At 46.4% G+C, this 21373-nt stretch overlaps 1 protein-coding gene across 1 annotated transcript; it reads left to right on the plus strand.

Annotated features, from left to right (window-relative positions):
* The first annotated feature begins 1634 nt into the window (after positions 1–1634).
* Positions 1635–2630, plus strand: LOC6591240 (protein crossbronx-like). Its single transcript, XM_002016650.2, has 2 exons — positions 1635–1728; positions 1787–2630. The coding sequence occupies exon 2, from the start codon at positions 1802–1804 to the stop codon at positions 2588–2590; it is 789 nt and encodes a 262-aa protein (XP_002016686.1). The 5' UTR covers positions 1635–1728; positions 1787–1801; the 3' UTR covers positions 2591–2630.
* The last annotated feature ends 18743 nt before the right edge of the window (positions 2631–21373 follow it).

The following is a 21373-nucleotide window of genomic DNA, read 5'->3' on the forward strand; positions in this document are numbered from 1 at the left end:
TCGTTTTTTTTTTGGGTTGAACTTATCAAGGAAGCGTCATTGTCCGTCCGCCTCTGTCAGAGTGTGTTTGCGATATGCTGCAAAGCACAGAAAGAACGACAGGTAATGCTATAGCGATGCTCCGACTGAATGATACCCAATATACAGATTCTATTTGTTTTTAAATGGGCCAAGCTGCGAATACCATATCCTCCTGTATTCGAAGATTAATGGGCAACAAAACAAATTGGAAGTGCCAAAAAATATCAAATTATTCTGTAGTCTGCCCTCTGGCATTACTGGATCCGAAATGTCAGTGTCGGATGAAGGTGCATCTCGCCAATTAGCAGCTTCGGCCATTGCCATGCAAAAATGTGTGCTCCCCGCCGCTCGTTTGACCAGTTCGAGTTCTGCATCCCATCCGATCCCATCCCATCCAGAAACAACGGCTCCAACTTCCGTCACATAATAAATTCATAACAAATCAGGCACACACATTCACGTGCAGCATTCTGCTCAAAACATGCGACATTATAATGCCACATTATGTTGCCAGTGCGTGAAAGAACCGTACATCAGAGCATCGGGGCAACAATAAATCAAAAATACACAAACATTGGCCCCTACACAGGCACATGAACATGCATATACTGTACACATGTTTGTGTCCACCATGCAATGTTGTCTAGTCTCCGCCAAGGTTTATTTCCCCAAGGTGAGACGATTCTGGAAAGGAAACACTAACATATAGCTGACAGTTGGTAGTGCTTCACCTTAGATTAGTATACCTTGGTTTTAGCGTCTCCTCCAGTTCCCCCGAAGGATTGTACACACAAGTTCACATAACCTCAAACATATGTATGTATGTATGGATGTGGAATTCGCAAAATTATTACACTTGACATGATTGAATATGCCGCTGAGTACCAGTTGCGACCACAGCTTATGCGGCGTCCGTCCGCAGGTGCCCAGCAAGTGCCTGCCTCTCCATCCTCCAGCGAAACACTCACCGCGTCCCGTGGCTCTGGTTACCGATTCTGCTGGTGGTGGTGGTGCTGCTGCTGCTGTTGTTGTTGCGACTGGACATATGTACATAGTTTTTCGCTGTCTCTGTGGACAATTCCCGTTCCTCGCATGTATGTACTCGGTTGACATGCCGCATAAATGTAAGTGAACACAATGTTGTTTTAGTGCAGTTTACACTGCAATTTTCCAATAAACAAACAAGAAATGGATGGTAGCTTCAGGATAGTGTTGGATAGCGCAAAAAGTGAGCACTGCAGTTTCGAAGCTTCATTAAGCATCGATCTTTATTTTTATCAATGTATTTATATGAATAAAAAATGCATTTAATTTCGTTTTTTGTTAATTAAAAATAATCATTACTTGTGATGTTGGTATTGCTGAAGATTTGACAATCAAATTTGCAAATGCAAATTTAATTAAACAGTAGATACATACAACATGGACATAGTATGGATGCTTTCTTTAAAATCAACTGAAAGCAACGATGGTGCCATCTCGATACTTTTCCGCAGGGGGTGCTCTTAATAAATAGCGGCAAATGCATAATCAAGAAAATGTATTTCTTGTTGGCTTAGAAATATGTGTCGATTTGTATGTAGTATTTATATGTTTTGTATATTTCAGACCAGATCCGGACGATCATAACATCACAGGCTAACCTCTGGCGGAGTCCACTCTTCAAAATTGTAACATCAACATTTATATTGCCCATCCCATCAAAAGGTAAGTTCACTATAGATATCCAAACGGTTCTAATACAAAATCTCTACTGTCCTTCTAGAGCTGGACTCCCACCATGTGGTTTAGCTGGAACAACACAGAGCAGAGCATTGCCGTCAGGCAGGGCTACCAGGTGCTGGCCGAATACCAACTGATCGAGCAGGAGCAGCTGAAGAACATTTATGTCATTCCCAGCTATGCCAGTGCACTGCATTGGTTCGGTGTTATCTTCATACACAGCGGATTCTATGCGGGGAGCATGTTCCGCTTCTCCATAATACTTCCGGACAACTTTCCGAACGGTACCAGCCTGCCTACGATCATCTTTACAACTACGTGCTACCATCCACACATTCGACCGCAGACCCAAAGCCTGGACCTGGCACCCTTCTTCACAGGGTGGAGGAAGGATCACTACCACGTCTGGCACCTGCTCAAGTATATTCAGGCCATCTTTGCCGATCCCGAGGGCAGCATCTCCGCCACTGTTACTCCTTCCGGTGATAGAGTGTGCTTGGAGGAAGCGTACAACATGGACGCCCTGGCTATGCTCTCCAATGACCGCGTAGCGTTCATCAAGAAGGTGCAGGAACTGGCTTTGTTCACCAAGAAACACATGTACGACAAGCCAACATCCAATGATCCGCACTATATAGTCATAGAACCCTTTTGTTCAGAGCGGCATACAAAGATTATGGAGCAGCTGAAGAGTCCCAGTTGGAAAGAGGCGACTTCCATGGACACTTCCCCACCTGCTCAGTGCTTGGCCAGGATCGACTCCTCCAGGCAAATGGATGAAGAGGAGGCCAAGCAATCGGCCAAACTTTTCGCTAAGAATGGCAAAGCCGCTGCTGCCTTACAATAGCCAAAAAATTACTCGATCACACAAATTCATTTAAAATATAAAATTTAAATACAAATGTACTTTATATCGCTATTTTTTAACTATCGGTAGCACCCTCATCGGTAATGCTTACTCCAATCGATAGTTGCTTAAAATCAATGGATCGAAGTCGGCATCTTGTGTGAATTGGCTGCACAATTAGTTTATTTTCAAGTTTTGTGTTTTTGTGTTTGCAAATATTTAAACAATGACCGTGCTGAATAGACACAGACACGAAAATTGTTATAAATCACGTTTTTTCGATTCTAAGCATTGTTCAATTTACATTTACGTAGTTTAACATTTTAAAGGTATTTCATCAAGCGATGGGGCAACAAATGAACAGAAAGTAAATCGCAATGTTATTTTTCTTCTTCTAAAAGCCATTTGGCATGAGTAAATTATTTTCCCACTTGTGCGTTCTCGCAGTGTAAAATAGTGGCCTGTGCTTGGGGACAGCCTGCAGTGTGCGTCGCGTTTCTCCTGTTCCCGCCATATTGGTGCACAACCAGTAATGATGTTAATAATGTCATCTTTCACGTGCAATAATCAAAATAATAATAATTATGACTCGTCGCGCGTCGGCAAAGTGAAATCCACTCGAAGTGGCTCTCTCCTGCCCCGCGACCCTCCGTTCCCCTTTGAGGCCAGAGCTCCTGCACGCACGGGGCACTCTCCAATCCATATCCATATCCAGAGTCTCCTTTTTGCATGCCGCCGTTGCAGCCCGGTTCCAAGGGTGACGTCGTCGTCAGTTGGCGCAAATATACAAAAGTGACAATTTGATTTATCACTGCACTTTGCCTTTGCTGTGCACCGTCGTCCGTGGCCATGGGAGCCGGTTCCACTTCTTCCCCTGCTCCCCTCGTGTCCGAAAATTGTTCGTGAAATTATGGATGCGATGGTTGGTAGCCACATTTTAGACCTGGGACTTCCTGAGTGGGGGGCGGCTATATCACAGTCGCAAACTGTTTTTCGAACTAATTGTCTGGGAATCTAGCATTCTATGCACATGTGCGAGAGCTCTTCCGATTAGGGGCAGTGGGAAAAGTCCTCAAAATGAACGACTATGGCGGTCGATACCGCCGTTTTGTAAAAGTTGTGTTTTTGGCTATTTCGTGGTCACGTACACAAAAATTCAGTCCTGTAAATAATCCCCCCGCGGCACAATGTGAATGGTCAATAGGGAAGGGTTTAAAAGATGAAATACGAAAAAGAGTTGAGTGAGTGCTGAAAAGCGAGGCAATCAGAGACAGAGAGAGAGAGAGTAAAGAATGCATAACATAGCTAAAAAAGAGGACAAGAGAAACAGAAACGGATACACTCCGTACCGGAATATGCATATTCATAGTTCATTCCAGCTTATGGTGATCTCAAGGTAATGGACAAATGTTTCTGGCTTTTGTAAACACTTTCCTCTGCCTATCCTTGACCGATCGTGAAGTACATTTGCTCAGTAAAATTTAATCAACCACCAGCTGAATGGTAAATTTACTGATTCCTATTTGCATACTGTACCATATCGAAATGCAGTCGCGTCCGGTTGGGGACCCGCCCAGTTTCAGAATAAACATAGGCCGTTTATTTGGTAGGCGTTGCGCCAAAAATAAAGACACATTTGTAAGCACAACACACAGAAACAGCAACAGCAACGGCAACGACAACGACAACATTACCAATTAAGTTGTAATAAATTGAAGCGGAGTTTGCGTGGGCTGGCTCTTGGGTCTTGGGGCGGTCAGCTGAATGTTAATGTTAATGGTTTCAGCTTCAATTAAAAGCCCCTAAAGAACTGTTTCCAGAGACGGTTGACAAAGTATGAACTTCCATTGTATTGAACTGTGTGTTTGTCTGGCTTATTTCGGGGTCCGGGTCCCTGGTGGAATCTGGCATCGACGACCGATCGGAGCACATCCCCTGCTGTTGCGGTTATCAACAGCCATCAAAACAATTGCCACCATCGGGTGGCGGATGCGACAATGATCGGGTACGGTGCAGAGGGAGAGCCTGACAATGTGGCTTGGCTGGTGCTGGTGGTGGCGGTGGTGCTGGTGCTGGATTCGTTAGCTCCGCATTCGATTGTCTGACAAGTTGGCGGCGGGCTAACTAAACTAAAACTCCAAAGCCGAAACGTATTCAAGTTCAGTTGCGCCAACAGCCAACAGGTAAAGCGGCCAGAGACGACACTGTGCTGCACAGTGGTGTTAAATGGAGATTATTAGACGAATTTGTGGTAGTAGAAGCAATAGTAGGAGTATTTCTGATGTCTGATGTCACTGTGCGGTGCGGCGCGGTGCGGTGCGGTACGGCCTGTGGGCAGACCAGATTGAACTCCAGCTCTCGGCAGCTCGAATCTCTGGCAGCAGCAGCAGAAATTCGATTTCCTTCGAAAACCGCTAGAGACTGCTCCAGCCGCCTGCTTCTGCTTAGCATTTGCCTGCCTGGGTGCAGGCTGAGGCTCTCGCTGGATTACTGGATGGCTGGCGGGAGGGCTGGCAAAGACACAGATTGGTATTTATATGCAAGTTCATGGCTTGGCCGAAGCGCGCACACACATCATCATCGATTATAATCGAAATGGGATTGTAAATCAAATCGCATTGAATGGTAGTGACTTTAAAATGGGCTTCATTATCGCCGGTACCCCAGCCAGCCAGCCAGCCAGCCAGTCAGCCAGCGGACACGTCCTGGCTGTGGCCGTGGCTGTGGCTGCGAAGTCGACTTTGTCGCTCCAGCAGCTATTGTCGGCGTTTCGCGTTCGCGGTGGCAACAACCGCCGGTCTTCGTCTCCGTCTCCGACTCCGTCTGCGTCGCAGTCTTCGCTGCTGCTGCTGCTGCTGCTGCCGCTGAAGTGACATTCAATGCCATAATTTATGAGTTTATCTTTTTCGCGCCGCCAAATCGTACGCTAAATGCTGTCTGCCCCGGCCCGGACCTGGACCATATTGTCTGGGCCGGCATAGCCCAGGCATATGCAAACAAACGGCAAACAAACGAAACGTGCGCATATTTTATGGCACTGCGAATTGTACAGCTTGAATATATCTCCTGCCTCAACTGTGTGCCTCAGCGCGCTCCTCTTTCTCGTCGCAGTCGTCGTCGTCGGAGCCGTCGGAGCCGCCACCGCCATCGCCGCTGTCGTTGTCGATCGTTTAATGTCGAGCAATTAAAATTGGAGTTTTCTCGTGGAGCTGAGTGGAGCGGAGTGGAGTATGTGTTCGAGCATACCCTTGGTATTTGGTATGTGTTGCATTTTATGAGTTATGGGCCTCGTTGTCGGCGGCCCTGCATCGCTTTTTGTGCTGTCAATTTGGTCGGCAGCCATTAGATACCTTCAGCCAATGCTCGGTGTGTTGGCTTTGGCATCAAAAAAAAGCTAACGAAAATATTCGTATGAAGAACCCCGTTTGGGGTTACATTTTCAATGGCTCTTTCGATAAATATGGTAATTGGCGAATATTTCCAGTATCGAAGCACCTCGAAACCATTTTTACAACATTTTAGATAGTGTGTCTGTGGAAATGAAATATAAATCGCGAAAATTTGAATAATATACGTAGGTATCTATGATCCACCTCCGAGGAAAAAAGTACTGAGAATCGGATAGTTAAATTTAAATTTATAAAATTGTATACGACTTACATTTTACCATTAATACGAAAATAATTAATTTCGCGTATTAAGTGTTGTTACTTATATGTATTATTACATTATTACATTTCGAATTATGCATTGAACTATCTTCTATCTATGCCTTCAGTACTCAGAAGTTTGCTCCAAATTCTATCCAATTAGTGCAACATTTGGCCTATCATACTCGGCATTGGAAAACATTCCATAATCCATAATTCCATCATTTAGAGCACACAAAGCTCAGAGCCCACTCTAAAATCACATTTCCTGTGAGAGCGAGCGCCTCTCCCCACATTCCTGCCAAGCGTTGAGAGTGCACTCCAATCTTGGAGCAGCACCACTTGGCCATAGCAGCCATGGCCATAGCAGCCATAGCAATCCGCTCAAGCGGAGAGGTAACTAACTAACCTGATGCCTACTTCTTTTCAATTTCAACGCACTCTGCTGGGGCACGGCACGGCACGGCCCGGCAAGGCAATGGGGAAGTGGCATGTAATCACAGCTCCTAATTCTGAACCGTTTTTCATGGCCGAAATGCGAACCGGTTGGCCAAGTTTAACTAATACATCATTATGCTGGCATGTTGCTGTTTCTGTTGTTGCTGTTGCATGTTGCCGTTTCTGTTGCTGGTGTTGCAGTGCTTCGTCGTACTTCTCGTAATAATCAATTACGCGTCAGGCACGATCTGTGCAAAAAAAAAAAGAAAAGAGCGCGCGATCTTCGCATGCCATGCCGCTCAATCATCGTCATCATCATTATCAGCATCCCCACCATCATGACGATGATGATGATGATCGTGGAGCTTGAAGCTCTCCCAGCTTCAGCTATTTCCATACCCTTTCAAAAGGGTATCACGATTCTACGATCTCAGACTAGAAAAGTTGGAGCCGCCCCCAGTATCGGAACAGAGGAAGAGTATCAAGGGACTCGGCCCCAGGAGCTGGTCTTCCTTTGGTGGTTCCACGGCTTTTCGGCGTGCAACTCATGCACCAATAATAAATTACGAAACAAAACTCTAAGAACAGGTTCAATTACATTTAACAAGAGCGTCGGACGGATGGGCGGATGGACGGACGGCCAAAACAGCTGATTTGTGGTTAGCATTGGAGGGGCCAACGACTGGGCTGGGGAGAGGCAGACGCTAGGCGGCTGATGGCAAATTAAATAGATTTACGCTGGTAAAGTGTTGCTGATTGGGATAATCAACGCGCTTGCAGAAACTGTTGTTGCTGCAGCACAGCCTGATGTTGCAGCCTGCTGTCAAGGCATTATTACCGGGTGCTGCTGCTGCTGCTGCTGCTGCTGCTGCTGCTGCTCTTGTTGCGCTTAATGTTGCCGCTCGACAACTAGAAGCTCTCGCTTGGCTCTACCGTACATGTACATCCAATTTTCGAATACGAATTTGCATGGCGGCACACATTGACACACTTAACGTGTTGCCAAGTAGCCTTTGTTGTTGGTGTTGCACTTCCGGTGGCGTTGAGGTACGCGTCCTGTGTTAATAAAATTGCTGACGCTGCAGCAGCAGCAACAACATGTTGCCCCGTACGTCTGTGCCTCAGCAGCTCCTCCTGTTGATATCACCCGCAGCGTAAATCTTCTGGATTAATCCAATTTAACACTTTATGCTGCACTGCGCTTTGGCCATGCTGCAGCAGAAGCTATGAAGGCGGCAGCCACGGAAGCCCTGGCAGCGATATGTTGTGCCCATGTCTGGTTACACTGAGGAAAACTACTAGGTGCAAAATATCAATTGGGTGTGGTATTGCACTGCAATGTACTCCAAAAAAATTCCCATTAATTTCCTTTGTTTTCTTTCAGTGCATTGGGGGGGGGGGGGGGGTTAACTTTTCCATGGGAATCTCTTTGTGACTCTGTTAGCCGGCAACCTTTGGACCCACACACAAACACACCCATCGCCCGCAGCCTCTCGCCTTTATTTTAAGCCATGCTTTGCCACCCGCCACCACCCCCTAGAGAGCGAAGCCCTACGCCTGACCACCCTGCACCCACGGTACAGCGAAGTCTGCCTTTTTTCGTACTTTTTGAGAGGACACAAAATGTAATACTCTTGTGGTCACATGTGCTGCCAGCTCTCCTCTATTTTTTTTTGGAACAGCGCGCCCATACCCCTTTTCCCATCACTCTGCTGCGGGGGGGAGTTTCTTTTTAATTTTGTTTTTTTTTTTGTTTTGTTTCGTATTCCGTGGCAGAGCGCGAATTTAATTAAAATATGCAAATCGCTATGTGGCATTTTGATCAAGTGTTGAGTGTGCTCTCTCTGGCGCAGTCACAGTGGCATTCCAAGGGAGTTCCTTTGGCTTCCCCTCCCTGCACTACCCTGCACCACCCTGCACTTGCCAGCACTTCCGCCAGGTAATCCAGTACCGGAGCTTAAGCCATAGAGACACGGAGTGAGTGGTTTCTGGTCTGTCTGTGGCACTATTTTCCTTCTTTTATTCTTTTTTGGGAACTCTTTTGACTTTTTCTCGATAAAAGCAAGAGATAAGAACAGAAGTTGAGTTGAGATTTCACTGAGCGAACGAACATCAGCCCCTCGGATGCCAGTGTAAATTAAATTTATTGCACATTTTATTCTCTTTGATGTTCGTTTGTTAACAAAATTGTATGCCGCCCCCATGCCCCACCTGCTCATTAGGAGCGGGATTAGCCGAGGGATTAACCAAAACAGAGGAAGGAGTGAAACACTGTGATATGGCGTAACTGTTGCACTTCTTCACTTGCTGTTGCTTCTTGGCCTTCTTCCTCTTGGCTTCTTCATTTGCATTTCCAGCGAAAGAGTGGGAGAGAGAAGGGCTGGCTGCAAAAAAGTCGCGTAAATGCGAGCCATGGGTAGGTGCTCTCTCTCTCTCTCTCTTTACAGTTTCCCCTAAAATGACCCTTCCCGGCATTCCTTGCATCGCGCTTCCTTTCGGCTGCTGGCCCTCTGCTCTTGGCCTTGCTGCTGCTCATTGTCTCTATTTGCCGATTATTGTGCTCTTTGTGCACTTTTAATTTGTTCTAATTAAGCCAGCGAGAATGTGTACGTGGATTAAAATCTGGCTAAAAATAAAAGTACACAAATTATTTAGTTCTCTGCACATTTAGATGCAGCGACAAAGCGGAAAAATTTGCATTTCCACAACAAAGTAAACTCTGAGACCAGAGCAGATTGCAGGAAAATTAAGAAAACCAAATACAGGAGGGGGAAAGGGTAACAGAAAAGCTACTCGTAGATACAATGTGCCATGAGAGAGGAGGGGCTATTCTCTTATTGGAGAGCAGAGCCAATGCCAATCCCATTTGCCATCATTGCATTCACATTGTCTTTCAATATCCAGCCAAATGTTTATATTATATCCGTTCCATCTACACTTCATCATACTCCAAAGCCTTCCGACAACACCTGTGGGGGGGATCCTAGCCTCGAGGCACCAAAGAACCTGGAGGCCACCGCCCCCCCCGCACTTATTGTGACAATGTGAGCCAAACTGTAGACGGGCGAAATTTCCGTTTTGCAATACACTCTGCCACTGTAAAGTGGCAGCCAGCAGATGTCTGCCCCAAAGAATACGGAAGTGGCAGGAGCCGGTGGGGAACTACGAAACGAGAGCCAAACAAATGCCAGCAAATGGAGCCAAGAAGACGGTGGCGGAGGCAGCGGCGGGGTAATGTTTGAATTTTCATTTTCTTGGTATGTGCTTTCCCTGGAATATTTGTAGCGGGTAAATGCTACCAGGATATTTTGCATTGGTAATTTGGCGTCATTTTCAGATAGTTTGCCACATGCTACTGCCACTGGCACTGTGTGGTGTGTGGTGTATCGCCTGACCCACTTCCACCTTGCACCTAGCGGACACCACACCCCCTCTCTATCTCTGTCAGTGTCACTGCCACTGGCTGCCACCCCCCCTCAATTTGAAGCAACAAAGCTTCGGCTTAGACTGAAAAAAGACACCCACACAAAACAGAAATATCCTTGCAACTTAAGCCAGAGACCGTCCGCAACACGGACATTCTGTGGATTGTACTCACCCGTAGTACCACCGGGTATTCCTAAGATTTCCTTAGTGCCGCCCGCATTTGCCCACGAGCATCGGCCGAGCCGCACAAGATGTGTGGCAGATCTCTGAGGAATGTTGCTCCGAAAGCTTCTAATCAATTTTTGAACTGCCTGAATTTCCAACGCCAGTTTTCCATTTTTCCCTGACCCGATTCTGGTTTTGTTTTCGCTTTTTCCCCTCTCCCTCCGTCTCCATACCGTTTGCCCTTGTATTTGCACTTCATTTTCCTTTTGCTGTGGTTTACTATTCGAAAAATTCGAGCACTTATCGTCGGGACGGGGACAGGGACAGGGGCAGGGTCCATTGTCAGGTGCAGAAACGAATGTGTGCTGTCTTTGTAACTTTGGTAGTTGTCATGTACGAAATGTCCAACAAGCCCACTTTTATTTACCTTTGCATTTGACTCTCTTTGCCTCTTGGCCTCCTGTTTGTGTCCTTTCTCCTGCATCATCTCGGTTGAATTGCCACTGAGCCAACGCCCCCGATGTGGCCCAACGCACTTTATATAATCGAAAATTCCTTTAATTGAATGCAGCTCTCGGTTTCGGTCTCTGTCTCTGTCTCGGTCTCTGTCACTGTCTCCTTTTCTATCGTCCTCGCCCTCGACCATGTCCAAATATTTGAGCTTCAATTTAAATTCCGTGTAACTGATTTTTATTTCGTCAGAATGGACATTGAGCTGGAGATGGACATGAGTCCCGTGTGATTGTGTGTGGTCAGTGTTTCAGATACCATTTCGTGGCACACACAACTTTTGTTGATTTCGGCTTCGTTTTCGATTTCATTTATCTTGGGACTTTATTTAGTTTAGAGGACTAGGCCAATTAATGTGCCCAAAAAGAACAGAGAACGAGGGCGGGGGGGATACAATTATCATTTAGAAATATCTCTAATATTCCACAAGAAAATGCACACTGCGGTAGAGATTTGAACCTTCTTTAATTTATTTCAATAAATAAAATATGTATTATATAAAATATTTATCTGGCTTAAATATTTCTAGTCATAGAAAGGCAAGCAAAAAAAATTCGCCAGACTTTGGGAAACCCTCCAGTGAAATGTATTCTGTTTAATAAACAAGGATATTTGGATTTTGTTCTCTTTTATTTGGACTAGTGTAGTACTACTTTTGTGTAAATATTTTAAATTTTTCAATTATCATTCCTGTCGAAAAGAGAAAAATGCCAGTGAAAATTCTATAAATTACCCAAATCAACAATTTATTATGAATAAATCAGAGTGCGGCAGACTCTGAATATTGAATATTGATTGCATGTGTGGCATTCAATAATATATACACCCCAATCCCAAGAAAACCAAGACCCGACCCACACACAAATCGTACGGGCCAAGGTTGGCCTTTAAAATCAAAATGTTCTATTGCACCCAAAATCGCAACAAAATCAAATACAATGGAACGAAATGTTGTTGAAAGTTGTAACAAAAGTCTGCCAGATATAATTTTAGGTCAATTGGAGCAATACATATACAGTGTTTGCACCGCACCAGGAGGGCAAACTGCAATTAACCAGAAGGCCAGATGTACGTCGGATTGAACTGCGCTGATAAGCCACAAACATATAGTAATTAATTAAGGCCAAATCAAAGGCCACCCCTGAGGCATTAAATTTATGAAACGGTTCCAACTGCGAGATGGTTGGGAAAATTGTAGAATTAATTGCGGTGGAAATGTTGTCTGTCTGTCTCTCTGTCTGTTGGGAGGAGGCTGAAATTTAGAAGCTGGAAAGGCGGAAAATCAATTTGCGGCTAAACAAACATGCATCAATGTCGCTCTCGTCCATTCGGTTGGTTCTGGCAGCCCAGCCTGACAGCCGCCTGCCTGGCCTGGCCGGGCCGGGCCGGGCCGGGACGGGCCGACTGGAATGCTCCGACTGCTCATTTCTGGTGGTAAGATAAGAACGCTGTAGATTTCTGCCAGAGATCTTTTCGGGCAAGAACAAGCTACAACGGCTACAAGCGCCAATTAGAAAGAGCTGGAAAAATATTTCACTCATTTTCGTTTGTCAAAGCAAAATACTGGTTCTTGGGTTCTTGGGTTCCTATGTTTCTCTGTTTCTCCGTTTCTCCGTTTCTCTGATTACAGTCAACAGCCCAGCGTTCGCTAGCGACATTGAGAATGAGAAGATGTCTCTTCGCTGTTTGTCTGTGTGTGTGTGTTTGTTGCACAACAAGATCATAGATAATAATATTAAATTGGTTAAATGCCGTCTTGGATTACCCAAACCCAGAGACATGTCCAGAATGCGACTCCGACTCTGATTCCGGGACAAGCGACGACCACCCTGAGGAAGAGAAAGACAGAACCGAGGAGGCAAAAGGAGATCTGAACTGCATTTTTTTTGGTATTGATATTATATTTTTATGGGGAAATCAAGATGATTTTTCAGGTAATTAATACTTAAAAGTTCAAGATGTTTTGTCGGCTCGTTCTCCGACTGCGATAAGTAATCGAAGTCGTTGCTCGGTTCTGACATTATTGAATTACCTGACGACATTTGATTAATTTGCATACGACAACCAATTCGTGATCTAAATTATTTCTAGCTCTGCTGCTGCCTCCAGGGAAACGGTGGGATCCCAGAGAGAAACAGAGAGCCAGAGGGAGAGGGGGATCTGTTCTGTACGTTCTGGTCCTGCCTTTTATGGTGAATTGTAAAATGTTAAATGCTTTGGGTTTGGGAATCGGGATCTGTGTGGCGTGATTGAAGGAAAAGGGCATGTTTACGGCCTACCCCCGCCTCCCCCGCGCGACGTTGACAAGGCGCCCGCCTAATGAGCTACCATAATTCAATGCCTCAAAAAAAACGACCCAAATTTGAATGCTGGATGGAGGCTGCTCCTGCTGCTGCAAGTAGCTGGAGAAATTTGTGAGCCAAAAACAATGGCATCGCGATTTTATTGTTTTATTTGATTGTCCGAGATCATGAACTTGCTCGCCCGGCGATCTAGCCCCAACAGCGCCTTTGTCTCGCCATCATTTTGGTAGCACAAATCAATACAATAAATACGATTTTCAATGGTCATAATCATGTGCAGCAACAATAACTGCAACATTTGTGACAAAACCAAAACAAAAGTAAAGAAAATAAAAGAAAAGAGTTTTCCTTTTGGTGGCGTACTCTGGGGCTAACGGTTTCAAGCCTGGTGTGTGGTGCAGTGCAAAAAAAAACTGATTAAATTTCACAATTAATATTTAAGTGGAGGAGAGAACAAAGGGGATATTTGATTACTGGCAAACTTCATCCTGTAGTGGCTTAGAAATATATTGAGACCTTTGTAGAGGAAAGAGGACTAATTCCTCTTCGAGAATCGGCTTTTACTGGACAGATTTTTCCCTTACAGAAAATACAGAAAACTCGGCAATTTTCCATCTACTATCAATGGTTTGTGCACAACTTTATTTAAAGTGTATTTTCTGGTTTAAATTCAAAGGTAACTATTGCAGATAGCAAAACAGCAAAACCCAAAGCGGCAACAGGGACAATTTTGCTTCTTTTGTTGTTCGATTTTCTTGGCTTTGTTTCAACTGCAAAACGTAACAAAAACAGACAGTCAGAGGCAGAGACAGAGGCAGAGTCCGGGCAATACCTAATTTCATGTCATTAGTTTGTGTGATAACTGTTACCATTGAAAACGAGCCAAAACGGAGAAGCTATAGAGCCATAGAGCAGTCGATGTCTCGCTGTCTCTAAAAATGAGCTCCACCTCCGCCTCCACCTCCGCCTCCACCTCCGCCTCCGAAAGATGCAGCCTGGGATGGGAGGCCGACAGACAGACAGACAGAGAGCTATTGAAATCATTTAAACCATTTAGACCATTTAAGCTATTTACAATTTGCCATCATCACGACATTTTCGGCTGCTGCCGCTAGCATTCGGCGTTAACGTTAACGTTTTGTCGATGGCGATGGCGTTGGCTCTAACGGGTATCCAGCCCCAGAAGAGACCTGGCCAAAATCAGAGCAATTCAATTGAAAACATTTGTAAAATGTCTCGCTGCTTTGGGCCCCCACAGCCTCAGAGTCGGCCAGGTCTGGGACTGGGTCTCTCCGTGTCTCCGTCTGGCTCTGAGGCTCCCTATATGAGAGCCAACCACGACGACAACGACGACGACGACGACGACGACGACAACAGCAACATCAGAGTTAAGAAGTCACACAGAGCCACAGAGCCAGTCAAAGCCAGAGTCAGAGCCAGAGCCAAAGCAAGAGCCATATGTCAAAAGGTCAATGCTGATTTTTGTGATTTCCTCCTGTTGTGGCAGTGGCTGCTGCTGTAAAATTTGTTAGCAAAACGTTTGAAATTGCTTAAATGTCAGCTCCGTCGATGGTGCCTAATGGTGACATTTCTTTCAGTTCAATTCCCTTTGAGATCGGTCTGGGGTTCGGACTCGAGTAGGGGTTCGGGTTCCGTGTGGCATGCTGTGTCATGATCTGGTGTGGTGTGGTATGGTTCCTACCCAAATTAGCGATGCAGTCGGCTCTTAATAGAGTCAAAGTTGCTCGCGTTTCGCATTTGCATTTGGCTTGCATGATCTTTTCCTGCTGGATCTGTCATATTAATTAAAATAAAATGACGAAGGACCGCCCCCCCTCTCACACACACTCACACACACACACACAACACATGCTCCAGGAGGAGGCGGATAGGGAGACCAGACCCCCGTGATTCATGACTGAGGTTTGCTTTTCCTTAATTTTGATTGCATTTTGATGCATTTTGGGGGCCAGTGGGGGGATGGGATGGAATGGGGAGAGCAATTTGCATGGCTCTGAGTCAGCAGCATCTGCTGCATGCTCTCGTGGCTCTCTTCTGATTGAAAGATCGATCGGTTAGACAAAAACCCCCCAAATGAATTTCTTCAAGTCTCTGTTTCGAGTCCCGGGCCGCAGCAGTCAGAGAGTCACAGCCGCATCATTGTCTTGCCAGTCTGCCCCACAAATGGAGGCACTGGGGCCTTGTCAAGATTCTCAAAATGCAAATGCTTGCAACCAAGGAACTTGGCTCGGGATGTAGCCTCGTTGTTGCCCCCCGCACCGCAAACCACAGACCCCAGACCCCTGTCCCCAATCCCCGTTGCTGTGTTTGCCTTTCTTTCATTGCACTCATTGGGTCGTCTGTCATTGGCTTTGATTAAATTGGCTCAAAAGTTAGTCTCTTGGCTGGTATGTCTGCGGTGCGAGGGCTGGAGCAGTGTCGTCTTCCACTGGGAATCCCCCTTTCATCGATATTCATGTTGCAACCCAGCCCTGGCGGCTGCTGTTATCGTTTCGCTTTACCGTTTGGCCAAATCGAAATGCAAATTATTATGATCCCTCTGCTGTTGAATTGCTTGGAAATTGAGCTCCCAAGCTCGCGTGTTTTTTTGCCTGTGGAATAATTAGTGCGAATAAAAGATACAGACACAGAAACTGTTTCAAAACTATTTAGCCCGCCCGCAGATGTCCGAACAAAGTTGCCAAGTCGGCAAGTATCAGTCGTTTGGGGCAAGGGCCAACAGGGACACCCGCATGGCCAAAAAATTAAATCTAATTAGTAAACTATTTGAAGCGTGAAATTGCAAAAATGTTATTGTTGTCCCGGGTTCCAGGTTCCAGGTTCCATGTTCGACTTTTATGCAGATTTTTCCCCAAATGCGCGCTCAGCTGTAAGTCGCACAGATACTCCTCGTACACCTCGGAACCGGATGGGCCGATGGGCAGATACTGCCGCTGGCCATTGGCCATGGAACCAGCAACAGTTTCTGTTAATTTAAGCACAAACTAAAGCATTCAATTTAAATAAAGCATAAAAAAACAGTGGTTTTTACGCTCCAATTGCTTTTGTTTTTTTTCCATTCACTATTCATTGAAAAAGTCCTGCAATTGTGTGATTCATTTTGTTATTGGCTTTAAACGGGTAAGTTCTTAGGAAATCTACAATCGGTGATAACTATCGGATCATTATTATAGCCTGAACCAATGAAATCGCACCTTTCGTTTGGCTCTTTAGACACCTGCCTCTCGATAGGATAGCCAGGCAAATCCAGAATCGCATTACAGTGTATCATGGTGTCCCGACACGCGTGCCGCTAAAAGCCAAAAAATTAGAACTGACTTCAGCAAGATTTTCCTTCCGGCCTTTTGCCGGCCATTTTGATGGAAAATGAAAAGTTAAACAGGGAAAAAGGGGAAACGGTGAAAAGGGGAAACGGGGACATGGAGAAATACCGAATGATACTTTTTCACAAGGTGACGACAGACTAGTAAAATTAAAGCAATTTTCAAATTGAATTCGCATTTATGAATAGCAATTGCCAGCCACTGGAACTGCAACTGCGACTGCAACAAGAAGAGACAGTACAAAAGTGCCACTGCCACTGCCACTGTTTGCAACTTGCATCTTGCGCCCACGTGTGGCTGTGCCTGTGGCTGGAGGAGCAGTAGCGTTGCACAGTAGGCAGCAAATTGGTCTATTTTCCAAATGTATTCGCATTCGCTTCCTTGTACGAGTATACTCATATCACGTGGGCTGAATGAGTACCCAGCCGAAAGGGGGGCAGCAGCGGCTTCCTAAATGGCGTTGTTGTACGCGCACTTTATGTCGCCAAGGCAACCTCATCATTACCATCATTACCATCATCCCATCCCCATTCCACCATCATTATCAACTGGAGCTCCATCTGTATCCCATTTCATCATCACCCTCCTCGGCGTCGTCATCGTCGTCGTGGCTGTTGTCGCCATCGTAGATCATGCACAATTGCTGGTCGCATGTTCCGGCGGGGCCCAGGCAACAATTGCGGAGGAGATGACAGCATAAACAATCCCAAATGTAATCCAACAGTATCATCAAGTCGAGCGCGCCGGCTAGACCCACGGTCTGCACTCCGTACGCTCTCCGGCAGCCCGAAAAATATGATTGCATACAAATCGGGAACATACAGTGTTCCGAAAGCTGTAGAGTATTCAAGAATCAACTTATTGCCATGCATTAGCCACTTGTGACCCACTGTGCAATGGCCACTTGGCAGGGCAGAGGCGTGCATTATGCGATATTCAAATGCCTGACGGCATATTTCACAGCTGTCGCCTGGCAAGCGAAACTTTTCACTGCCGCCACCGAAGTGCAAATCCAAATACCCATCCCCATCCCCATCCCCATCATCATCATCGTCTTTGTCGTCGTCCAGCGTTCTGGATGCCTCGTTTTCCATTCTCCATTCTCCATTCTCCATGGTGGCTGCTGTCGTTGCATTGACACTCCCTTTTGGCACTCCACGCAGGCCATGAGGCATATGCAACGTGCAACGTGCAACGTGCTGCATTAGCTGCAGCGGAATTGTCGCTTAAAAATGCGTACGAATTGCTGGTTTAGGAAAGGGATTGCAATGCTGTTGCTCGGATTGGATGGAATGGGATTGGATGGGACACATGCAGATACACTGGTGCGCCCATAGGGTTGTTCACTGTCCCCCATCTCGCCTCTGCACTTGAGGATATCGCTGCCTAAGTGAGTGCCCCTAATGCTGCAGCACATACCACACGCAGACACCGTTTTCTACGGCAATTTGATGATGCATTTGCTTCTTCTCCTGGCCGCGGTTTCCCCTTTTTAGTTGCGGTTCTACTTGTTGTTAAATTTTGATTTAGTTACGCGGCCAAAAGTGTGAATTTGGGAGTCGCGAATGCAGAATGCAGAATGCGATCCAGAAGAGCAGCTGCAGTCGAGCAGCAGAAGGGGAGCTCCTTGTGGATGCATTAATTGAAAATTGCGTATGTCGGTAGTGAAGCGTTTATGCTGCGATGCGATGCGATGCGATGCGGCTGGTCCGCCCCCTGACATGATATGCATATGATATTTGTCGCCTGACTGCACTCCGCTCCGCTCTGCAGAGAGAGCGAGCGCCCGAGCGCCCGAGAGCCCGAGAGTGAGCGTCAACACTTCATTCCAATTGTCAGGCAACCCACACACTGCCGGATATACGCTTGCCAATGTCACATTTAATTATACTAACTCAATTTGCTGTAACCGTGCTGCCGCGCAGAGTTTAAGTGCAAGTGCCATCCCATGGAGGGGGAGTGGGGGGACTGGAGCTGCCTCTGGGTGGGCCATAGAGCCATTTCAAAAGCCAAACGGCGTATTGCCGACACAGCATTGCTTAAAAATAAGCACACGACCAGTACTACGGGTCTACGAAAGTCGTACCCTGGGTACTCTTTCCTGTCTGGAATGTTTAAGCCAAGCCAAGACAAACCATTCTTTTGGCTGTTTCGAACTGTGGCCAACTGAATGGAAAAGTTCAGCCTCCCGTCTGCTGTTGCGGCTGTGTAAAATGTGTCCGTGTGTAAAATAAATGAGGAAAAGACATTAAAGAAAGTCATTAATATGCAACAGCAGACTGTCAGGCGGTAACGGACAGGCGTACAAGCGGCCGGACGGTGGGACAGCTGCACGGACAGCTAGAGCATGGCAGAAGATGCCCACGAGATCCGTTCCGAGGCGACGCAGCAGAGTATCAATTACTTCAGAAAAATTACTTGTCCATCTTCCCAACAAAACTGAAAACCATTCCAAACAGAACAGAACGTGTGTGTGGCGTCGGCGCTGATCAAACGCTTTTCTGATGATATTCGAAAATGGGATATGGGTGGTGTATGGCAAAGGGGGCTGAGGGCTGGGGGCCCCCAAGAAAGTCTTAATTTCCTTTAGGTAAACGTTGGCCATTTGTCGTCGTCTTCGTCGTTCCGGATAAACGCTCCATTCAGTATTTGGCCCTCTCTCACCCTCTAGTAAGAGGGGGGCGCAGTTTTTTAAAGGCTCGTGTTTTGTGTTATATATTTTGCACTTCTAAGACATAAATTTTATGGCGACTGCCGCCCATAAATATGCACTGAGTACGAGGGAGAGAGAGAGAGAGAGCAGGCCACTTCTGGGAGTTCCGGTTTTTCCCCCCACAGATGGCAGAGGATTAGTAAGGAATGGGGGGTCCCGTAAAAGCCAGAAGAACGAGCAAAGGTGTGGTCAAACCCAAATCCAAATCACTTTTTTAATATTTCAACCTTTGAGCAATGCAAGTTTTGCTTAGATTTTATTCTAGCTATAAGTATTGTATGGGGAATGCCAGGGTATTTTGCCATTTGAGCCATATCTGCGGCCTCTTACCAACTTGTTTTATCCGCTGACGGTTGCCTCAATGTCGAAGACAACGATGCTCTGTCTGTGACTGTGACTCTGACTCTGACTTTGACTTTGTCCCTCTTATCCATTGGGCTGGGCAGCAGGCTGGGTCTGGGACTCAGACTGGAGCTGGAGCTCAGACTGGAGCTGGAGCTCAGACTGGAGCTGGGACTCAGACTGGTCTGTACTGGTGCTGGAGCTCAATGAAAATGTCATCCTGCTGTGTTCCAGTTACTGGTGCCCCATGCATTCCCATTCCCATTCGCATTCGGATTCGCACTGTGCCCCGCGATTGCCTGCGATTGTGAGGCTCCAGCGATGTGTCTTTTGGCTGCCCCGCTGCTCTCTCTCTCTCGGTGGTTCGTTCGATATGAAAACGGTTCGGTTTATGGGCTTTAGTAACGCATAGAGAGGGGGGTAGGGGGATGACGAATATACTGCGGTGGGCCGACTGCCTAGACTGTGAGACAGTGGGGCTAAACTTGATTTGATTTTTCCTATCGTTTTTCGTTTTTTTTCGATTGAGTTTTTGCATTTTTGGGCAACGCTTCGAGCCAAAGGCTTGTGTGGTGTGGCTCCCTTGTGGTGTGGTGCACTTGTGGCAGTGCGTGGCATTGGTGCGCCTCGTATCTATAACTGAAAATCTTTGAACGTGCCTCAGTACACAGACGCACAGAGAGAGAGAGAGAAAGGAGGGGCAGGGCAACGCACATGGTCCACAAAGATTAAGCCAAAATCGTATATCAGGCGGCGGTCTTATTGCGCATATGGCCATGTTGTGATTTGTATGGCCAAAGCGTGTGGCAGCAAACCGGCTCCAGTCTCTGTGCCCCAATCCACTCTGCTCCGCTTCCATCCAACATCCACTCTGCTGCAACATATTGGGTGGCATGGCAAACATTAATAATGTCAAAATTGAGACACTCGAAATGGATCCTATGTCGTTTGTAATTAAAGAGCAACGCTTGCGGTTATAAATTTCTAACATGCTCTCTTTGTCCGCCCTGGCTGCCACGCCGCCACACCACCACACCCCATCACCGAATGGGGCTATCCAAAGTAGGGCCCAAAGCCTTTTGGCTCTTGCCTATTGATGGTCAAGAAAGTCAAGCCATTAAATTTCTGGTATTTCTTTGATTGAATTGTCCATTGAGCAAACAGAAGACTTACAAATGTCTGTTTGTGCATGTTTATTTTCTCCATTTTTACGGTTTTCTCTTTCTTTTCGAGAGTACATTTGTCAAAACGCCAATTTTCTCCACTTGACGGCACACGCGGTGGTGGCGGTGGTGGCGGTGTGTGGGTCACACGTGTCAAAGGTGGGCCTGGGGCCCTGCTGCAATCGGCCCTGACTAATCGAGTGTTCAGTTTTTTAATGAACGCGTATTAATATGACGTTAAGTAAACCCCCCCGCAAGAGTCTGGACATTTATTATGTTTCTATTTTGTTGCGGCATGTGGCATGAAATTTGGTGGCTGGAATTGATGAAACTATGGAATACAACTGGAGACAACAGATGTGTGTATGGCCTTTGCTTACGTTCTTTTGTTGCCCAAAAGCAGCTAGAAAGTTTTCCTATCTCTGCCCCATCGAAGCGGAGCCCCCCTCCCCAGCAAAAGCAAACAGATACCAATGCAAACATGCAAGTAAATATCTCAGAATTGCCAGAACAGCAGCAGCAATAAGGGATCTCGAATCGGAATCTCTCGGAGCATAACTTTGGGGCCCGTACCCCCGTACCCTCGACCAGGCCTAATGCCAACGATTTGCGGTCCGATTAGACCAAAATGATGCATCACATCCAGCTGGGAGGAGGCACACGCAGTGCAGCGCACACCTTGGGCACACACAGCAAGGATTCAAGCAGGAGATTCCCGCGATAAGAAGA

This window comes from Drosophila persimilis, unplaced genomic scaffold (assembly GCF_003286085.1).
Source record: "Drosophila persimilis strain 14011-0111.01,24,50 unplaced genomic scaffold, DperRS2 tig00000002-arrow-pilon, whole genome shotgun sequence".
NCBI classification, from domain to species: domain Eukaryota; kingdom Metazoa; phylum Arthropoda; class Insecta; order Diptera; family Drosophilidae; genus Drosophila; species Drosophila persimilis.